General features: G+C 40.6%; 2 protein-coding genes across 2 annotated transcripts; one reads left to right on the top strand and one right to left on the bottom strand.

The window, feature by feature from the left end:
• Positions 1-1,584: 1,584 nt before the first annotated feature.
• On the top strand, positions 1,585-8,232 carry BTF3 (basic transcription factor 3). The gene is made up of 6 exons (XM_054986494.1): positions 1,585-1,708; positions 2,066-2,134; positions 5,634-5,747; positions 5,901-6,102; positions 6,916-6,972; positions 7,938-8,232. The coding sequence occupies exons 2-6, from the start codon at positions 2,066-2,068 to the stop codon at positions 7,982-7,984; spliced, it is 489 nt and encodes a 162-aa protein (XP_054842469.1). The 5' UTR covers positions 1,585-1,708; the 3' UTR covers positions 7,985-8,232.
• A 1,057-nt stretch (positions 8,233-9,289) lies between these two features.
• ANKRA2 (ankyrin repeat family A member 2) lies at positions 9,290-20,676 on the bottom strand. Its single transcript, XM_054986493.1, has 9 exons — positions 20,569-20,676; positions 17,395-17,759; positions 15,150-15,308; positions 14,949-15,014; positions 13,611-13,708; positions 12,819-12,944; positions 12,305-12,371; positions 12,126-12,206; positions 9,290-11,288 (listed from the first exon to the last, which is right to left on the bottom strand). The coding sequence occupies exons 2-9, from the start codon at positions 17,681-17,683 to the stop codon at positions 11,233-11,235; spliced, it is 942 nt and encodes a 313-aa protein (XP_054842468.1). The 5' UTR covers positions 17,684-17,759; positions 20,569-20,676; the 3' UTR covers positions 9,290-11,232.
• Between the last annotated feature and the right edge of the window lie 169 nt (positions 20,677-20,845).

Here is a 20,845-nt window from a genome sequence, read left to right as displayed (position 1 = left end):
AAGGGGTCATGTGTTGTCTAGAGACAATATTGTTGCCTGTGGATTGATGCTCTTCCTGGCCTGCTGCTTGGGAGTGTTGCCCAGCTATGGCCCTGTAACTTTGGTGCTATTTTGAGGGATCACTGTGGTGGGACACTTGAACTGGTGGCAGCGCAGTGTGATGCCTTGACGTTTTGGGCTGTAGGGTTGTCACAATGTGCAGTGACCGCAGTTGTACATCACCAGGGTCTGGACAATACCTCGATGCAGTTGGTGACATTGTAGTGTCACCACTTGCTAGGCAATGCCAAGATCTCTACTGTTAGTATGTGGTCCCATGATTATGGTGTGTGTGTGTGGGGAACATTATTGCTTTGTTCTCAGTGGAGAGGCTGTAGCATGCCTGCCTAGCATTTGCAGCTGGGCTGATTTTGTGCTGCTGACTGGGTGTGGGACCCTGCCTAGTTTACTCTGGCACTGACTTAGGCTGTGGTTGGATCTGTAAGACCAGCCTGCACAAAGTGAATGCAATGTCTATATCATTATTTCCAGCAGCAGCTATTTTCCGGCACTGCTGTAACACCAAACACAAGCACCGTGAAGTAAGTTCTATGTAGCACTTCTGAATAAACATATTTAGGATTTTGTCGCATGTGTGTTTATGGGATTGCAAGCCCGTATTCCAGATCTCACCATATAGCTCTTGAATAAGTTCCACTGATATCAGAGGAATTTCCATATGAAAGTTGCCTCCAGTACCCTGACATCCAAAGAGTTACTTCTCATAAGGGCCTTAAATCTGGTCTGTGCAGGAATGCAACGATGTGTATTGATTAAGATTAATTTTTTTATATGTGGTCAAATAGATTGGGTTCCCAAAGCCATTTTATCTGGCCTTTGGTTGTACTATACTAAGGAAAACGATAATTTCCCACAATCATCTGTAGTGATTATCTGTAAAAGAGGAAGGAACTGAATATATACTACAAGCCATCTTAATCTGTAAGAGAATCCCAGTAGCACTTGAAAAACTAACACAATTTTTCTAACGTACGTTTTCATGAGTCAGCCAGAGTATGCTTCATCACATGCTCTGAGGTGCATGTGAACAGTCCTTTTTATATACACAACATCAACGGGGGTGAGAAGGCGCCATTATAAACAAATGTTATGAACATTTGAAAACAAGGCCCATTCCAAACCATAAACAGGTTACTCTGAACGGGTGTGCTACTCTCCCATCTGTCGTTAGATAAGCAACGTGTAAAACGGAAGGAAGGTTAGAAATGAGATGAGCCGAGAGAATGGGAAGCTGCAGAGGGAGCAAAGCTGAAGTAATTCGCACTTCAAAGCTAGCACCTCCAGGACGTCCTGCTGAGCCTGGACCGCGGGGACGGGGCGGGCGTTGTCGTGGATTTGTTATGGAAGGCCCACCGGGCACCGTCATTCTCTGCCCTTCTTCCGCTTCACAAGCTCCAGGGGCCGACCAGACTCGCCACACTGATGAAGGCGGAACAGGCCTCGAAGGAGCCTCCTGGACGCATGCGCACAGTGCTAGGAGAGGCGGGGCGTGCCCGGGACGCTAGTTGCGTCACCGCGCGACCGCGGCTTGTTTCCCTTCCCGGCAGCCATCTTAGCCCCTTTAGCGTGCGTGCGCTGAGTTCCGCGCGTCCCTTCGCTGCCTCCGGCTCCTCGGCCTGCCCAGAGGGGGCGACTTCCTCCCGAGAAGGTACAAAGAGGCCTCACGGGGCCGGCGGGTGGGGTAGAGGCGCGGCAGGTACTCGCTGGGCGGAGGTCTCCGCGGGTCTGCGGTCAGGGAGAAGCTGGAGCGTCCGCGCGGAAGAAGCCCCGAGCCTGCGACCGGGCTGGGGTTGAAGCCTGGGCGGTTTCCCCGTCTCGCTCGGGCCTGGTTGGAGCGCCTTGGGTCGACCAGGACGGGACGAGGGCTTTCTCGCGAGCTCAGCTCTCTACGGCCGGGGCGGGCCTGGTTTGGGCGGCCCTTGGAGTTGTTGGATCTGCCGGGAGGCGTCGAGGCACCGCCCAATACCAGGCTAACCAGCTTTCTTGTATTCTTTCTCCCTTTCAGATGAAAGAAACGATCATGAATCAAGAAAAACTAGCCAAGCTGCAAGCACAAGTGCGCATCGGTGGAAAGGTAAGCGGGTGGCTCTCCGAATCTCGTCCTGTGCTTTCTTAAGCGCATTTTTTGCTACCAGCCCTTTAGGGCAGTGTCTGTCGCTCTCTTCGTACTAATTTTACCTTAACAACAACCCGGTGAAGTAGGCCAGGTGGAATAGAACTGGCCAACGTCACTAAGCTGTGAGAGAGGAGTGGGATTCGAACTTGGATGGGAGACGGCCAGGGAAGACTGGGGTAACTATGTCAATGGCAAATCACCGTTGCTTCCTTTTTCCTTGAAATGCTCCATGGGTGGGGTTTCTGTGAGTTGGCTGCTTACCTACTGTGAGCTTAAGCTTTCTGTTTTCTTGTGTTCTGTGGAAGCTCTTAAGGATGCTTACTGAAGGGGGTGGTTTGGTGAGCCTGAATTGTGTATGCAATGCATGTTAATGCAGGTGATGTACTGGATAGTATGTCAGGGTTGGTCAGAAGACCCGGTTTCAGGTCCTTGAGCTGCCATGAAAATTGATCTTTGGTCAGTTATTGTTCTTAATTTCTAATTTTCTATATTCCTTGACTATCTTAACCTACCTTCCTCCATATAGAAATTGTAACACATTTACAAAAGCAGGTTAACCACTTTGCTAAAAACAAAACCTGCATGTGCATGTCTCCTCTTTGAGAGCTAATGGCAGTAGTAATGCCTAAATCAGCTCCAGGAATGCAGCTTTGTGTGATTAAATATTAATACTGACAGCTTGGCAAATGGCTGGCTAATCAAGATACTTTAATGGCCTTGGCATTGTAGTATATGCACTTTAGTTTTACAAAGATAAGTTGCGTTTGCTTATCTATTGTCTGCCTTTTTTGCTGAGAATCAAGGTGGAAATTCCCAACAGTTTAAGACGACAATCTTAAATTTTGCTAGAATAAGAACTAGTGAATTTAGTGTGACTTGCTTTTGGCCCAACGTTGTTTTTAACTTAGAAATGCTTTAAAGATTAACATTTTGTAGCTGTTGCACTTGTGTATGCTGTCTGGTGAAATTAACAGTTTTTTCTCGTTTGAGTTTAGATTAGACTTAAAGCTGTCATTACATACAGATTGCATCCAAAACATATCTTTAATCAAGGTGGCATTAGCAGAATTTCAGGTCTGAGCCAGATAAAGGAAGTACTTTAGAATTCAAACCTATAATTTTCCAGTATGCAAAATACTCACAAGGTGGTTGCTGTTGATTTGAAGTAAACTATGCCTAGCTTTGACATTTTAATTTAATTTATTAGATTTATATTCCGCCCTCCCTACACCAGCAGGCTCAGGTTGGATCACAATTTATACACAAATTTAAAATTACATCAGATAATTCACATAATTCATACAATTTAAAACTAAAAATTATAAAACATCCAAAGGTTAAAATATACACACATATATATGTATACACACACACAGCGGCACGATAAAATAACTATATATACACATACCCTTTAGTCAGCACCAGAGCATTAGGGAACATTCAACAGATAGAGGATGTGACATAAAAACAACCTGATTTTGAGACTTTCAAAATACATATCAATAGTCATGAGCCTGTAAGAGTTAACTGTAAAAGTTTTGCTGTGGCTGATAAGTTACTTTTTGCATCTTTAGTTTAGCAGTTGAGTCTTAAGGCTTGCTTCCTTGGGTAATAAATAAATGCTTAGGATGCATATACTAATTGCATTGACAGTAGAATTAATATGGAACAAGCTATACTTGCATGGCAAGGAAATAGGCACAGGCCTATTTAGGAACTGGAAGTGTTACTTCCATAAAGCATCTCTTTCTTATGATGATACTTTCAAGTTGCGAATGTTCCTGTAAAAAGCAGTAACACACAACTTTTCACCTGTCCATTTATTGCTGATTTTAACCTGATGATTACCAAATTATCAGTTGGTCAGAACTAAGTGGCTAAAACAGTGTTCCCATCATGTTGTTTGAGTGGTGGAGAGAATTACACTTCAAACCTTGAATTACACTCTCCAGAGTTCCACAGAAAAAAAGGAGACATGAGATGCAGAATCGAACTTTGCTGGCTATTCCCTGATTTTTGCCTCCTGTGCTCATATGGTGACTTTTTTAAAGCCGTTGTTGAGTCACTGCTGATGTATCTTACATGTGTGCAGAATTCTTAGTCCTGTACTGCTTCTCTCACTCGCTCTTTCCTTTCCCTGGATGCTGATTGATTGGCCACCTGGTGGAAACCACTCCCTCCCTCTCCAGCTTTCCACACTCACTCTTTATTATTTTTTAAAATGAGGGATCGTAGTACTGTGGTGTCATTTCTCATACTGCTATATTGTGAAATCAAGAGTGTAAATTCATAACCTTTCACTGTGCCTGCAAATCACATTTTTATCATCTGACTGACTGTTTGGCATTAGGAGAAGCCTGAAATAGGCCCCAAGCAACTGAACGGCCAACCCCCCCTTTCTTTTAATTAGAGGAGACTCACAATGCTGTGATGGTGCATGCTGCCCCTTTAAGTACAGTGTCCCTTTCGTTCCCTCATGGCAATCCACATTCCCCACTGATCACTTCTTAGGTTTATTTCCTTTCTTTACAACCGAGGCTCATGTTCATGGTGATTTGGAAACGGGGGTGGGAGACTTGATTCAAGAATCTGCCTTCCCCACGGTCATGTGATATGAAGAGGGCAATGAGAATGCTGTTTTGTTTGGACAGCAACATTTGAACATTTTGTTCTGGCCAAGAAGTGCTGTTTTGCTCCAAGCAGACAATTCAAACCACACCAGAGCAATCTGCTAGCAGTTAGTGGAACAAGTGAAAAGTAGGTATTGGAACAAGCAAGGAAAGTACTTTGTAGGTTCTGCCCAGAACTCCACTGCCAGTTGCCTCTCCAGAACTTAAAAAAAAATGGTGGGCATGGGATTGCCTAACCAGAAAATACAGGGACAAGGAGGTGGATGATGGGCACACTGGGTCCCAACATTGCAAAGCTGTGGCACGTGCACTGAAATGAGGAAAAAAAGTGATGTTGGCTCCAGCCCCCACAAAAGGTTGCTTCAGACACATCTCAACTTGGCTGGAATAAGAAAGAAGACACCTGATCACCTCAAGGTCGTGCAGTGCAGAACGCCAGGAGCTGAAGCTGATTCAGCACCTATTGGCATGAATACTGAGATGTGCCGGCTTAAAGTGTGCCATGCGGAATGGGTCTATATCTTTTGGTTTTCATAACTTGTCATCTTGGGACTCTGTATTCGTTTGTTTTTAAAGGCTTTTGTGCTGATGCTCATCTCTATTTCTTGTAACCCTGAACTGTGTGAATCTGTCTACCAGCAGTGAAATACCATTGGGGTATCGTAAAGATTATGTTTAATTGTTCTTTATGAAGAATTTTTTTGTAGTTATAGCAAGGATAGGTTTGTGCTGCTCACCATTTGTCTTTTTTTGGTCTACTTGCAGTCCATATAGTTTGGATTCAAATGTTCTACTTCACTAACTACTACTGTGTTCTCTTTCCATAGGGTACTGCTCGCAGAAAGAAGAAGGTTGTCCATAGAACAGCTACTGCAGATGATAAGAAACTTCAGTTTTCCTTAAAGAAACTAGGAGTAAATAATATATCTGGGATTGAAGAGGTATTTCTTACTTTCCCCAGTAAAATTTTCTGATAGGAACTTTCTGAAACTGCTGAGTGTAATTAATTGAATGTCTACAGGAAGTTTGCTATTGAAATGTTTATCATACCTTTGTAAAGCTTGATTTTCAAATTGCTTTGCTTTGTTTTTCAGGTAAACATGTTTACCAATCAGGGAACAGTCATCCACTTCAACAATCCAAAGGTTCAAGCATCTCTGGCTGCTAATACTTTCACAATCACAGGCCATGCTGAGACAAAGCAGCTCACTGAAATGCTTCCTAGCATCTTAAACCAGCTTGGAGCTGACAGTCTGACTAGCTTGAGAAGACTAGCAGAGGCTCTACCCAAACAACGTAAGTAGGATTTGTATTACTTTAGAATGAGAATAATCCTGCCATCTCTTCGGCATAATTCTCAAATGCCAGTTCAAACATAGGATGTGGTAGGGCCACTGGATGACATTTGGAGTGCGGACTTCAAGTCTCCATGGGAATGGGGATATATAACTGGACCAGTCAACAGATATCTTTTATGCCCATAGGTGCATGTATTGCATAGTTTGGGATGGTAACAGTAAAGGGTCTTAAGTTGTTTGGAAACAAGGGGTTTTGAAATCTTCAGAATGTGTACCTTTTAATTATGACTCCCAAGACAAATCAAGTTTTAATATATTTTAAGTTTTTATTAATGTAAACTCAACAATCAGAAGCATATTGAGGACCAGTAATGGGAAACAATGATTCTTACACACATAATGAGGGTGGGGAGCACAGATAGTGCCCCGACACTCAAAAATCATGAGAAATGCTTTTCTTTTTCTTGGTCTAAGGAGCCTGTGAATGATTGAAGTTGGACTATTCTCAGATATAGGCAGGGTGTAATTTACTTACAGTTATAATGTAGCAAAGCATGTTCCTGCTGTTGATTGTATTGACTTACACTGAGTCTCAGTGAGAAAGGTGGGCTGTAAATAATGTAAATAATTTTTTTAAAAAACCCACTAGAACCCTGTTTTATGCCACGGTACATAGAGATGTCCAAGTTAAAGTATTCTAGAGGTGGTTCTTACGTTGAACATTGCTAAATTGTGTGATTTTCCATTGCAAGTTGGGCTGTTCCTTAAAAAGCCTGGATTTTAGATCCCATGTCTTTCTTTGTGATTACAGCTGTGGATGGAAAAGCTCCTCTTGCTACTGGTGAGGAGGATGATGATGAAGTCCCTGGTAAGAACAGTTCACTTAATCTTACAGAATGTGAAATTCCCATAAGCAAATGGGCACTGGATTAAGACTTTAGATATCTTGTATTCCTGAAGCAAGACAAGCTTTACAATGAAGCAGGGTCTGTTTTGATGAACTACCATGATTGGTGTTGAAGGATTACTTGCTACCTTTGTATTTAATGTGCCAAGATATTTGGAGAAATCCTTCCATTTGTGGAAAAACACAACTGTGTTGTGACATAGCTGTGTGTGTTGGATTTTGCCATCTTGTCTGCTAAGGAAAGAGGAGGGCCCTTTTATCCTGATAAAAACCAATGGCAAAGATTATGGGAGCCACAGACAAAAGCCATGAATGGAGGGGAAATAAGTGACATAGATTGGATAAGTTGGTAAGATCCAGCCCTAAATTTTGTGGGTATTGTTTGATGATATGTCTGACTGTGGATACAGTGAAAATATAGAAACAGGTGGGCTAAAGCCCACCCTACCAACTAGGCTGTTCGGGTCTCCCCCAGATACTTGATGTCAGGTAGCACCTTGCCAGTTCACAAGCACCCACTCAGTCTTTAGATGTAATTTTGTTGGGTTTAGGAGTTGAGTGTAATGGCTCTGTGGTTGCTAGGTGCAATAGTGCATTTATGGATAAATAGCTATTTTTCTGTGTTATGTAGCTGTTGCACAGTGGTCAAGTGGTTTGGCTGCAAATCAGCACTCTGCTGGTTTTAATCTCACTATTGCCGTGAGTTCAGTAGGTGGCCTTGGGTAAGCCACTCCTCTCAGCCCCAGCTCCCTAGCTGTATTGTGGGGAAAATAACACTAACTTGTTCACCTCTCTGCGTGAGGCACTCATTTATCTATTTCTCTAGGCTTCCTTGGTGTCAGTTCACTTTTTCAACTTACTGGATTTTTTTGGCTTTTTTCTTGCCATTTACCTTTGACGATCTCTTACAAAACTGTCTTTTTCAGATCTTGTGGAGAACTTTGATGAAGCTTCGAAGAATGAAGCAAACTGAACTGTCACTTTTTGAGAAACTAAAACTTGAAAGTTATACGGAGCTGCTATTTTATATTGTGACTTTTATTTGTAACATTTTTGTACTGATCATAAATCAAAGGTCTATAATATTTGGAAACCCTTCAAAATTGCAGCTCTCCTCAGTTATTGCTTAGCGCACTAAGCATTTATTTGCGGCTGGATTGATGTACACAAAATGAAAAGTATTAAGTCAAAATGCTAATAAAAGTTAAATGTTTAGGCAAATACTTGTAGGTAGTATTTTGTAGACTTGATTAGTGTCCCAGATCCTTTGCTGTTGCATGCAGATACTTTATATAAACCATTAATCTCAAAAAATACAAGGTCAAAAATTTTAAGTTTGTATTCCTTAGTCACAGCATAATGGGTGAGAGGCACCAGTGATTAATTAGAAGAGCCAATTTTAATGCGTGTCCTTTCATTCAATAACTTGGATTCACGTGAATTTAGATTTTTCTCAAACAGCATGCTATATTTAGTTCTCTTCTGTGACTTGTAAATAGCATTATGTGGCTACTGTTATTTTCAGGAGCATAGAGCCTAATATACATTCAGATAATTTAACTATCATTTAAAAATTACTATTGTATATGAACAGTGCCTACTGCAAACTATAGTTTAGCATTAGATTGAACCTTGGGTTATGCATTTCAGTTCTCTCGACTTCCTGTTCCATTGATATTAGCAATTATGGTTGTGCTTGCCCTCAAAACTAATTTCAAACCATGATCTTCAATTCTAGTCAAAGTATAATTTAGTGCCTTGGGTGGCAGGCAGGCAATTGAAATTTATGGGACAGAAGGGGTGGCGGACATGCAAACTTTCATCTTGCTCGTGTTATACAAAGTACTGCTTTAGTATTACATGTGGTGTCCTTATCAGTATTTGCATGGTTTTATTCTGCTAGTTACTGTGTCTAGCTTATTTTCTTGTTGGTACATCCGTTTCTCGGTAGAAATTACACAGGAAAAACTCAAACTCTAAAATGTTACTAGAGGCACTTGACATTTTCAAATTACATGACATCTGTTGCCAATATTAACTTTTCTTGCTTTGCCTTAAACTTGAGTCTGCCTTGTTAAAGTGTCATTTTTGAATTATTTAATGTCAGCTTGCTCTTTAAGCAGTGGCTGTAAAGGGATTACACTTTCTACAGTAGGTGTCACACTAAACAGTCAGTTACATTTATCATTCTTTGTAAAATACAGTTAGTTGGAAACCAAACATTTATCATTCTTTGTAAAATACAGTTAGTTGGAAACAAAACAAAGGTTCATAAGCATCATGAAACGCATACTTTACTACTTGTACAGGTTATTAAAGACCAAACAGATGACATTCATTTTAAAGCAATTTACAAATTAAACATTGTGGGCTTGTAGGGTCAGAAGAATAGCTATCCCGTTCTTTAATGCATCCTATTTTTGTGGGACTCATAATATGGAGAAAGTTCATGTATGTATACTGTGCTAAATGTTGCAGTTCACTAATTAAAAGAAGAAAATGAAGTAAACACCAAATGATCATCCTTTAAAAATGTTAGTGAAAACCAAAACATAAGGTGACTTTACCACTGTGATAAAACCATTTAAGATGCAACAGAATAACTTAAAAACATTTTATTTACTCTATATATAGAGAACTACAACTCTGAAAATTAAAAAAAACCATTCAAAATGGTTGCAAAAACACTCTGAATCCAAAAACATTTGTAGCTCTAGCTATTCCAATTCATAGCATGTCTAATAAGAATTCCATGAAAGATTGGGAATTCAATAGTTCTCTTTGGCTAGTCAGACTAGATGAATGAGAAACCTCTACCACAGTTGTAGTATTGCACCATTTCACATATATTGAACTTTTTATTACTGGAAAAAGTATGCTTAAGATGTTATAATGCTCTTATGTTTATAGTAGAATAGTCTCCCTCAACAAGGCTGTTCCACTGCATTCTAAAACACACAATAGGAAAAGGGAGACGCCCCACCGTGATTCACAAAATAGCAAACCATGGTTTTTCACTACAGGAATAAATCTCTGAGGCATTTTTGGGTTTATGTGCTCTACTCCCTCAGTATGAGGCTAATAAATAGAGTGGTTTTGTATCATAGTTTATGATTCAGCCAAAATGACAAGCTAAGATTTAGTCTCTATCCTCTAAATCAAGATTAAAGTAGCTTTTAAGACAGAGAACAAACCATAGCTGTGATTTGCATGAAATGATATGCTGAGCATTGCAATATTTGTAATTTCCTGGACAAGAGCAAGGAGAGGCAAGAGTGCTTACGTTCATTTATGCAATGATGACTAGCATTGTCCCTTGGAGAGAAACTGGTTGACATGTTCACAATATGTCCTTCAAATAAACTAGGGACTTTCCTTGCTAATTGTAGTCAGCTTCCCCCCTATTTCAAAATACTTTGTGGAAAGGAAGTGAATATGACTGAGAACCATTGGTGGATGTAAGTTTTGGGTTATCAATAGGAGATGGCAACGTTTGTATTTTTTTTTAAAGCTTACAAATTCCAGTGCTTTCTTGGATTCATTTCAATATCTATACCAATGCAGTGTTTCAACTGCTGGACTGCATACATCAATATATTCTGAAGATTCATGTTATCTCCCCCAAACATAAAATACATAATGACAGACAGAATGAGGTATTATGTTACATACAATGACTGACCTCTCCCCCATTTCTTTTTCAAGGACCTTATACACCTTAATATCAAATTTAATTAAATATTTACAAACAGGGTAAGGTTTGGTTTTATAAACATCCATGAACAACAGGGAAAAAAAATCTCGAGAACAGTTACCTAAACAGCAAAAGACGTTGCAGTAAAATACACTCCTATGCTGGCATCTCTTGTCTTGCACAAAACATTCTGTAATAGTTTTTTTTTTTAACCCACCCGTGACCTGAAGCCCTGCTAGGACAATAAACACCATGGTAAGGGCAAGGCCTGCAGAGACAATTGGCAGGCTATACTACAGTGTGCCAATACCTGTTAAAATGGACATGTCAGCAGAAACTGTTAAAACACAGGTGGGATGGCAAGCCATCACTGCAGCATTATTCATAAAGAAACTTTCTATTCTTACTTGGTAAATAAAGGGAATCCCCCTGTAATGACTGGACTGAGGTAAATAAGTCTATCACACTATCCAATGCTAACACGCTGTCCAACTCTAGATAAGAATCTGCTCATCGTCTCAGTGGTATCATTCCTTGACGTTCTGAAGGAGCATTAATAAATGAGACTCAATCACCTGTTGAACTAAAATGGAAGAAACATGGTTAGTGAGCCTCTCTTCAGTATAAGCAGTGATCTAGTCCATTTTGGATAAACAGGATAAATTAATAATGAAAATTTGCTCACTTCAAACAGGTTCCCTTCCAGCATTCTGTTCTTATCTCTCAACTTTTTTCCCCTACTCCAGCCAACAGGAAGAACTCAGGAAGGGGCTATGCAGATAAGAACATACTTGATTCTCAATGGCTGGTCACTTGCTCCCTTAGCTAAGTGAATGACTGTCATCTCTTTGTGGAGGAGGTAAAAACTGCCTCTGTACCAAAGCAAAGCCTGCTCCCTAGTCCCAATGCTGGGTGACCAAACTACCATTAACTGGACCACAATGGTAACTGCAATGTGCTTGTGCATTAAGTACACTAACTCCCCCAAGGATTATGAGAAATGCGAGAGTCTTTGTGCCCTTCACAATAATGGCCAGCATTTGGCTAATTGTATACGTATGTATCTTGATTACAGTGTAGCCTGATCAAGAATGGAATATAGTTGATCAAGAATGGAATACATAGACAAATAAGGACAAGTTCAGTTCTTAATGTTCTCTTCAGCATTCTAGGGAATTAAGTAAACAAAAAGTGAACGGGGTGGGTGGGTGGGGAGGAGACCAGTCCTAGATGTTGGAATTACTGGAGATGGGGTGAGAGAGACAACAGTTGAGACACACTACAGTGAACCTAAGTTGTCTTTTCCCAGCTCGGTGACTTTTCTGTACAGTTTGTGAATTGAAAAAAGTTAAAACTGCAAACTTCAAAAAAAGAGGCAGTCACTAGAACAATAGATCTTAGGGTGTGCTTGAATACTCACCACTACGATGGCCCAGGGCTACAGCCAAATCCATGGAATTATAGCCAGAGTCTGTTTCTATAGTTGGGTCAGCACCATGCTCTATATATGAAAAAAAGAAATTTAAGTAACTATGTATTTATTAATAATATACTTTTTTTGCAGAGGTCTATGGCTAGTACTATCTTCATAATACTTACCTAAGAGTATTTTGACACATTTCACATGATTTCCATGCACAGCATAGAGCAAGGGTGTGCCACCATTCTGAAAAAGCCAAAGAAATTTCAGGTCTCGGGACTTATTTACATAGCTTAAATCCAAATACAGGTTGCATGTGTCAGATCAGTTGTCCCACAGAACACACGTAGATAGCAGGGGTTAGATGATCCCATTAGTCCATTCCACTGGCAGCAAAGCCTAATGTGTCAATAAAATGGATTGGTAGGATGCAATGCTAGGTTTTCTAACAGACACAGTATTAATGTGCAAGGGAAAAAAAGAGAAATCATCAGTTTCTCTCCACCTTCGATTTAACAGGTTTTTATTCTAGAATAAGCTTTCATGGTTTATGGCCTACTTCAACAGACTAACATGGCTACATCTCAAGAGTTGTCTCCATTTTTTGTAGTCTCATTGGATTTCATCTTTCAAGGTCAAGCAGGTAACACAATCAGATGAAGGTAATTTCATCATAGTAAGCAACAGACTCACCCAGTCATACTCATTGACATCAACTCCACAGTCAAGCAACATCTTCACAATGTCTGTGTACCCTTTACTACAGGCCAATGACAGAGCACTTTCTCGCCCTTTCCCCAGAATCTGTGGGTCTGCACCCTGAAGGGAGGAAAAGCCGTATTTTTAAAGAGTTGTCATGCCTCCTAAATCACAGGTGAAAGGAACTTCACACATAGGGCTACTTGTATACTGGCAAGGTTGTAGTGACCTTGTACTTCTCACAAAGTTCTTTTAAAACTCAAAGATTCTGAAAGTTTCAAGGATAATTTGCTCTACTGGCCAACTGTCTACACTTTCATTATTGTATATGCAGACACAATCTGGTTTGTTGCAGGTGAAAACCATTGCTTCTTGTCTTTGTAAACAATAGTTCTTTTGTGAATTTTTGAAAATCCTTGAAAAGATTATCTCCATGAATTTGCCAAAGTGGGTTCTGGCTCACCACAGCTGAACCCAAAATAAATGTGAACTCCCCTCTACCGTTCCCCTCCTGTCTAATCTCAAGAATGACTTTGTAATTGAGAAGACGTGACCCAATATGATTTGACATCCAACTGCTTGGGGAATGGATTCGTTCATACATTCAGGAAGACTGATGCAGGTGGGTGTGCCTAGGACTGTGATGGGGAGCGACTGGCCTAGACTCAGCCAAAAATATGTTGTTGGAAGAGGGGAAAAAATGCAACTGTCTTCTGAATTTACAACACGACACTCACTTAATGTATCACAAGGGAAAAGTAGCATGTAGGTGATATTTTCACTTACGTTTTGAAGGAGAAATTCTACCACTGCTATCTGCCCATGAGCTGCAGCCCACATCAGAGGGGTAAAGCCTTCTTCATCGGTATGGTTGATTACATTTTCTATTTGACAAAATACACAGGTCAACAATCTTTCACAAAATACACAGGTCAACAGGTGTGGTGTCACTTGGACCCACCTGTGAGGGGGCATTGCTTTAAACAGTCACATGGATTAAAACCTCTATGGATTAAAGCAATGCAATACACAGTGCTGTTAGGTAACGAATTCTCCCTTAAGACTTTGAATCTTTGCAGGGCACAGCCCTCAGTCTCGAAGGGATGGATTGAGGTTTGTTTATTTGTTCCAGGTTCAAAGTGAAGCCCTGAATTTCCCAGTCAATAAACAGTTGCTGTATTAAGACTTTATTTAAAAATAGTCTTAGGTCTAATCAAACAAAACATTGCATAAATATGGAACACTGGCATACCCCACAGAAATCAATACTGTATAAGCATAACACACAATTCCTTTTCTAGCTACACTGACTTTAAGAAAAGAGGCTAAATTTCAAAGCTTCTTACCTAGTTTTGACAAAAAAGGGGAAATCAAATTTTACTGAATTCCAAGTCTGAGGAATTCAGAGGTTATAGGATATAGTCAGTTTATATAAATACTTTTACACAGGCCAATGCTATACCTTCTGATTCATGCTCTCTACAGGCATGATATGATGCTCCTTTGAACATGCTTGGATAGACATTATTTTCACAACGGAATTTTTTCCTGGACATTAAACCAACTGTGTGGCACTATCCTTTATGCTGAGAACTAGTCTGGCAGAAAAATGATCTTTCATAATGGTCACATGGCTGGTGGCCCCACCCCCTGATCTCCAGACAGAGGCGAGTTTAGATTGCCCTCCACGCTGCTCAGCCCCATGGCATTTCAAGTCAGGACCACGTGTGAGGAATCTCTTCTAAGCATCCTTTCTTTGCAGCTCCAATTGAAACTGGCCCATTGCATGCCTGGGTTCCCTTTCCAGCTGACCAAAGGGATCTTGCCATTGAAAATGTAACAGGCAGAGTCTGATTCTTGACTAGAGAGCATGAAAATATCATTTTTATTTTTAAATCTTTTGCTTTCCCAATGTTACACTTTTGAATGATACAGGACAGCCTGTGAGAAGCCCAGTAATTTACTGGGCAATAATGTTTGGGACTACTTTCACAGGAAACAGAAAAAAGGAATGTATAAAATGGTGAATGTATGGGAACTAGCAGTGCAAACAGGGCCTGCTGCAGCCTAACCTATTCTAGCAAGTTATCACACTGCTGAAGAAAAGACCCAGCAAATCCTTACCTTGCTCTATGCGTGTGGCTAGATACAACATTTCCCCCTGAGCTGCCAGCTGGTGAACTGAAAGAGCTGCAAAAACAACAGAAGAAAAAGATAATAATGCTCTTGTTTAAGGAGAGCCAAAATGCTGACATCTTGTATCATTCAAGCAGAAGCTCCTCAAACCGCATTTAAATTTTTTCCATTCTACAGAGAAACACTTACAGTTTACAAGCAAAGGTGTTGTAGAGACTTCATTTCCTCTGTGCTTGTTAGTTAAAGTGGTGGACTGTTTTATAGGTGAAAAATGCTTAGTAGTAGACGGGGTGTAGACATGTCTTACTTGAATCCCAGGAGAAGGAGAAGTATGGATACTACATTCAGCTAAGTGGGAGAAGAAAAAAAGAGTTATAGTAGCTGTCAGAATAAGGATTAGTAGAACAGTCATATCCCAACAATGCTATTTAAATATATTTACACTGAACTTTGTTCCACCAGAGAGGCTACTTCACCCCTTAACCAGTTTTCAGGCTAAGTAGACCAAATCAGTTGTGTACTCCTTCACGTTGTGTACAGAGATGCCCAATCAGTGTGAACTCTTGGGGGAAACTCTAGTACCTGGATAAAAAGCCAACATTACTGCAACGAAGTCAATCCTATAAAACTTAGATCTCTCATACCCACAAGAAGTAAATGGGGCAACACTTCAAAGTAGGGTTAGAACTCCCACGTCTTAAAGAACTTTCTGGTTGCAGGCTAGCCAGATGCCTTAGGCCTAGAACAAAAAGCAAACTAAGAAGAAATAACCTATAGCCTAAGCATACAGAGCTGGAAATAAGTTCCTAAAAATCAATGAATTGTTGTGTTCAGGGAGCCTGATTTTAAATAAATGTACTTAGCAATAACACCATAATGGAATTTGCTGCCAAGTAAGTGTTCTTAATGACTGCAACATTAAACAAACTTTGATGGTATGAGTAATTTAAAATGCACTGAAAATAAAAAAAGATGATCCTAACATCATTATCTAAAAGTCTAATAGTCTCCTAACCTAGTGATACCACCACTATTAGAACTCTTCTTCACATTCTTCTCTTTCCCGCTGAGATGGGAAGCCAGCACCACACCTGGCTATTCAGTTCAAACTCTACCAATTGCACCCCCCTCCCCCGCCACTACTCGGCAAATGCTCTCCGAGATTCATCAACTCAACTGAACAGAACTCTGTGATTCCTTGTTTAAGTATGGCCAGCCCTTGGGCTAAAAAGCCCTGGGTAAAAGTCTAATCTGTTCTTGGACAAAGCCAGAACCCCCACCAGGTATACCCCGTCTTTGTCCAGAAGCATGTGTTTATAAAATAACAAAGAAAATATCTTAACAAACCTATATGCAGCCTCAAATATGTTATATGAACTACTTAAATTTAAGGAAACTACAACTGGTCCAGAATGCGGCGGCACGGGTCCTGACTGGTATACCTTACCAGTCACACATCACACCTGTCCTGCGCCAGCTGCACTGGCTTCCAGTTGAATTCCGAATCAGGTTCAAAGTGTTGGTTCTTACCTTTAAAGCCCTGAGTGGGTTGGGACCGGCATATCTTCGGGACCGCCTCTCCCTGTACGTTCCCCGGAGATCGCTCCGATCAGCGAATAAATATTTACTTGTGGTCCCCGGCCCTAAGGAAGCCCGCCTCGCTTCAACCAGGGCCAGGGCTTTTTCAGTCCTGGCCCCAGCCTGGTGGAACGCTCTGTCAATGGAAACCCGGGCCCAGCGGGACATATTATCGTTCCGCCGGGCCTGTAAGACAGAGCTGTTCCGCCAGGCGTTTGGTGATTGAAGGGGGCGGTGCCATGTCGGCCTCCCACCTTTGGGGTGGGGAAGGTTCTCCCCACCACTGCACCTTGTTAATTTGTTTTATTATTTGTATATTGATTTTAGTTTTGTTTTTATCAATTTTAACTGTTCACCGCCCAGAGCCCCTGGGATGGGTGGTATATAAATAAATAAATAAATAAATAATAAAATAAATAAAATTGAATAAATAAATAAATAAATAAATAAGGGTCCAAAGGTTAAAATAGTAAATAAAAACAAAACTGTAATCCTATGCACATAGACATAAGCTCTACTGAACTCAGTGCTTCTAAGTAAACAGATGTAAGATTGAGTTGCATATGCTTGTAGCTAAGTTTGCAATGTTTTCCCCTTAGACTGCACACTAACACATATCTACTTCAATTGTAGGTAGACTAAAAAAGAGATTTAAAATTAATCATTGTGAAGTTTTCTTATGATATGTAACCTGGCAGCTGACCATTTTCATACCTGTGGCCAAACCTGCCACTGACATTGCATAAATGAGGAAAATGTTAGAAGTGTTTATATCCACTTCTGCAGTCCTTTGCTAAAATATCAATTTCCCTACTTTTTAAGATAATGATGCAAAAAATTATTTTAAAATCCCAACCTTTAAATAATACAGATGCCACTTCAAGGTCAGAGTTCACTTGATCTTGAATATTTTTGCTATCTTCTTCATTCAAGGACTTGACAAACCGGGAACAAACATTCATGTCAAACCTATTAGGCAAAATGAATTTCATTCCCATAGCAACATTCTGAGCTGGTCCGTCCTCAACACTGGAGTCAAGATGATGCTCCACTTTAATATCTGGCATGTGAGGCAGGCTGTAGCTGCTAGCACAGTCTTCCACAATTAGTTGGGCTCCAACATCTAGATTTGTTGAAGATTCCATTATCTGAAGTTTAGCTGTGTTTTCTTGCAGCTTTTTTTAAAACAAAAAAATCCCTCCAATGGCTGATATAAGTAGCCTGCAGATGAACATGAAATATTAACATGTTAGAACATGATGCCACAAACACAAAAGAAACAAAATTATTCAAGCAGAACTGATACGATTTTTTCCTTCAAAGTGCTAATCCTGCACTTTGCAGGTAATTGCAAAATAGCTACTCAAATTTTTCATTGGGTGGAAATCCTACATTGTCAAGTAGCTTTAAATTACAGCGACTCCAACATTACTTAAATGTGCTAATTGCTGGCTGCAGTCATTTTTATGATACACAAACCAGTACTGAAATCATTTTTTTTTTCTGCTTCACTATCTGGGTTTTTGTGAAATGTCTAGAATGAGTACATGAAGCTGAGTTACACCAAGTCAGATTACTGGTTTATCAAGGTCAGTAATGTCTATCTGAACTACCAGTAGTTCTCTGGAGTCTCTGGCAAGTGATCTTTCATTATAACGTAATATCTGATCCTTTAACGAGATGTGGATTGTTTTGGAGACTTTTGCAGATCTTCTCATAATGCCAAATTTGGTAACTATGAACAAGTAATTGTTCAATAATTTTGCGTATAATTGAGTAACTTCAGCAGTGTGACCATGGATGCCCCTTATCTTTGGAACAGGAATGAATCTGGGATAAACAAGCTGTGAAACAGGAAGTCAGACTATTAAAAAACCAGAGCTTCTGTGACTGGATCAACCACATTACACTTCAGTTATGGTCATGGGCAACTGGATGGGAATACAGATAACAGCATCAGCTATGCATGCAGAAGCCTGCAGATTTCCTTGGCTGGAGTGTCATCACAGGCTTATTATGGCACAACTGTCCATACAAAACATACAGTCTATGTGATGCCAATGTAGTCCCAGTTGTCATTAAAGGCTTTTTGATAACCATGGATTTATTATGTGTCTTTCAGCAAATCACTCTCTCAGATACACATATTAGATTACTTCTTTTTTCTGAACGGCTGTAAAATATATTGTAACCTTTAGCAAAAAACACAAGAAAAATGCTTTTTCCAGAATTCCCTTTTGATCCATCTTGGACATGTCATGCTCTGTCGTATAGGATTGTTGTGAGGACACAATGCAGAGGATGAAAGCCATGTAGTGAGCTTTTTGGAGGAAAGGTGGGATAAAGATGGACAGATAGATACAAATCATAACATAATTCAATCCCTTGGAAGCCACAATCATAACAACAAGAAGTCTCGTGGCACTTTTAAAGATTAACAAATTTATTGCAGTAGAAGCATTTATGCATCACTTTGGCAGAATTAAATAAACAGATATATAACAAACTAGCAACAATGCCCATTGTGTGAAAAAATACAACGGGCTCTAGAAAACTGATTTGGCAGGCCCCCTCCCAGCAGCGGCTTAAAGGCCAGAGTGGGAGGGCATTGAGTAGAGGTGCGTGGAGGAGTGCTTAGGCTGTCGATTCAGGAGGCCGCCTCCCAGCAACAAGCTGGCACTTCACAGCAGCCTTGAGGCTAGAGTCATCGGCAATGCACCTGCGCGAGGATAAAAAGTGAGTCATCACCTTTTATATAGTAGGATAATAGGTTTAGAGCTTCAGGAAAGGGAGTTGAAATTGCTCCATGGGGGCCCAGCTCTTCCTTGCTCTAAACTCAGAGAACTTCTAGCAACAAATTGGTGGAGAGAGGACGAGGCATGCCACTTATTTGTTTAAAATATGCTCCCTCTTCAGAGTCCTACTTGAGCTAATGTACAATTTATTATTGTTGTTGTTATTGTTATTATATTTCTAGTCAGTCTTTCTCACTGAGATTCATGGATTATACACTGCAAGTGAATATAATCAATAACTAGGACATTCACTGAGCAAAATACAATATGATCAACAGTTAGGACATTCAATGAAAACAGATACAATAGGGTACAGTAGTAGAAAGTTGAAAACTAGCATGTAGCCAAACACAGAGATGAAACCTTTCTGAGATAAAGCATAATTAACATGACAGCTTTAATAAAGTGGAACTGCCTAGTAGGACCATACCTACATCAACAGGCAGTACTCAATAGCATAGTCTATAGTCCTTGTCCTTTACCAAGTATCTCTTTGAGCTATTTTTTTTAACACAGGCCTATACTCTGAAAAGAAAGCAGTCCTGAAAAATTCAGTTTTGCATCAGTTGCAAAAGGCCAGGAGAGCAGGAGCTTTCCTAACCTCTTTAGGCAGACCATTCTATAAAGTGGGGGCTACCCCAGAGAAAACCTGTGTAGGGGCAGCTGTTGTTTTTGCCCAACTGTAGAATTATATCTGCAGCAGGCCCAGTTTAGATGAGTGAAGCCACCGTGGCTGAATATAGGGGGAGAGGTGGTCGCACAGACGTGAGGGGCCAATGCCATGAAAGGCTTTGAATGCGATAGTCATGATGACATTAAAAACCACAGTATGACCTTAATGCCTTGAATAAAAAAAACATTAAAATTACACACACAAGCCATTACATTCCCTACACAGAAGCAACATAAAAACTACCCATAAAATAGCAACACACTATTACAAAACCTTTAATTAAAAGCCTGGGTAAAAATATGCAGTTTTAAGCCTAGTGCCTAAAAGGAAGTGAAACAGACACCAGGCACGCCGAAAACAGGAGGGTGTTCTAAAGGCAAGGTGCTGCCACAGAAAATGCCCTGTCTCCATTTGCCAACCGCCGCACCGAACGCACAGCTTGAGAGGCAGATTTTAACTGGTGGGCTGTTTAGTAAGGAAGGAGCCGGTCCTTCTACTTGACCTACGCTTTGGCTCCGCTCCCATAGTAATTTCATTCTCCTCCTATTAAAACACCTTTTACCTCCACAGCCTGTTATCCTTCCTCCCTGATGTTATGACAGCGACATTATTGTTGATGTTGCTTTCATGACGCCACTTCCGCTCAGATGCCAAGCCCGATCTGGAACGAAAGAGCACAAGCCTCTAAATTACGCTCTCCCTGGCAAGTACGTCCATCTCTGAAAAGGGGAAGCGCTATAGACACGTCACCACAAAAGCCCCTCCCCTTCCATGGGCTGCGGAGAGATAGGCATGACAGGGAAACCTCACAGGCTGCCGTAGAGGGCAGCTTTCGATCG

This window comes from Eublepharis macularius, chromosome 8, assembly GCF_028583425.1.
Source record: "Eublepharis macularius isolate TG4126 chromosome 8, MPM_Emac_v1.0, whole genome shotgun sequence".
NCBI classification, from domain to species: domain Eukaryota; kingdom Metazoa; phylum Chordata; class Lepidosauria; order Squamata; family Eublepharidae; genus Eublepharis; species Eublepharis macularius.
The sequence above is the reverse complement of the archived record's forward strand: the minus strand, read 5'-3'. Positions and strand labels throughout refer to the sequence as shown.

What these genes read in the sequence shown, in the direction of transcription:
- BTF3 (XM_054986494.1), top strand. Translation starts at nt 2,066, where the DNA reads ATGAAAGAAACGATCATGAATCAAGAAAAACTAGCCAAGCTGCAAGCA. An exon ending in AAGTGCGCATCGGTGGAAAG is followed by an intron (nt 2,135 to 5,633) that starts GTAAGCGGGTGG and finishes CTCTTTCCATAG; the next exon opens with GGTACTGCTCGCAGAAAGAA. An exon ending in AGAGGCTCTACCCAAACAAC is followed by an intron (nt 6,103 to 6,915) that starts GTAAGTAGGATT and finishes TTGTGATTACAG; the next exon opens with CTGTGGATGGAAAAGCTCCT.
- ANKRA2 (XM_054986493.1), bottom strand. Translation starts at nt 17,683, where the DNA reads ATGGAATCTTCAACAAATCTAGATGTTGGAGCCCAACTAATTGTGGAA. An exon ending in AGCCACACGCATAGAGCAAG is followed by an intron (nt 13,709 to 14,948) that starts GTAAGGATTTGC and finishes TTTGTCAAATAG; the next exon opens with AAAATGTAATCAACCATACC. An exon ending in AGCCCTGGGCCATCGTAGTG is followed by an intron (nt 11,289 to 12,125) that starts GTGAGTATTCAA and finishes CTTCCATTTTAG; the next exon opens with TTCAACAGGTGATTGAGTCT.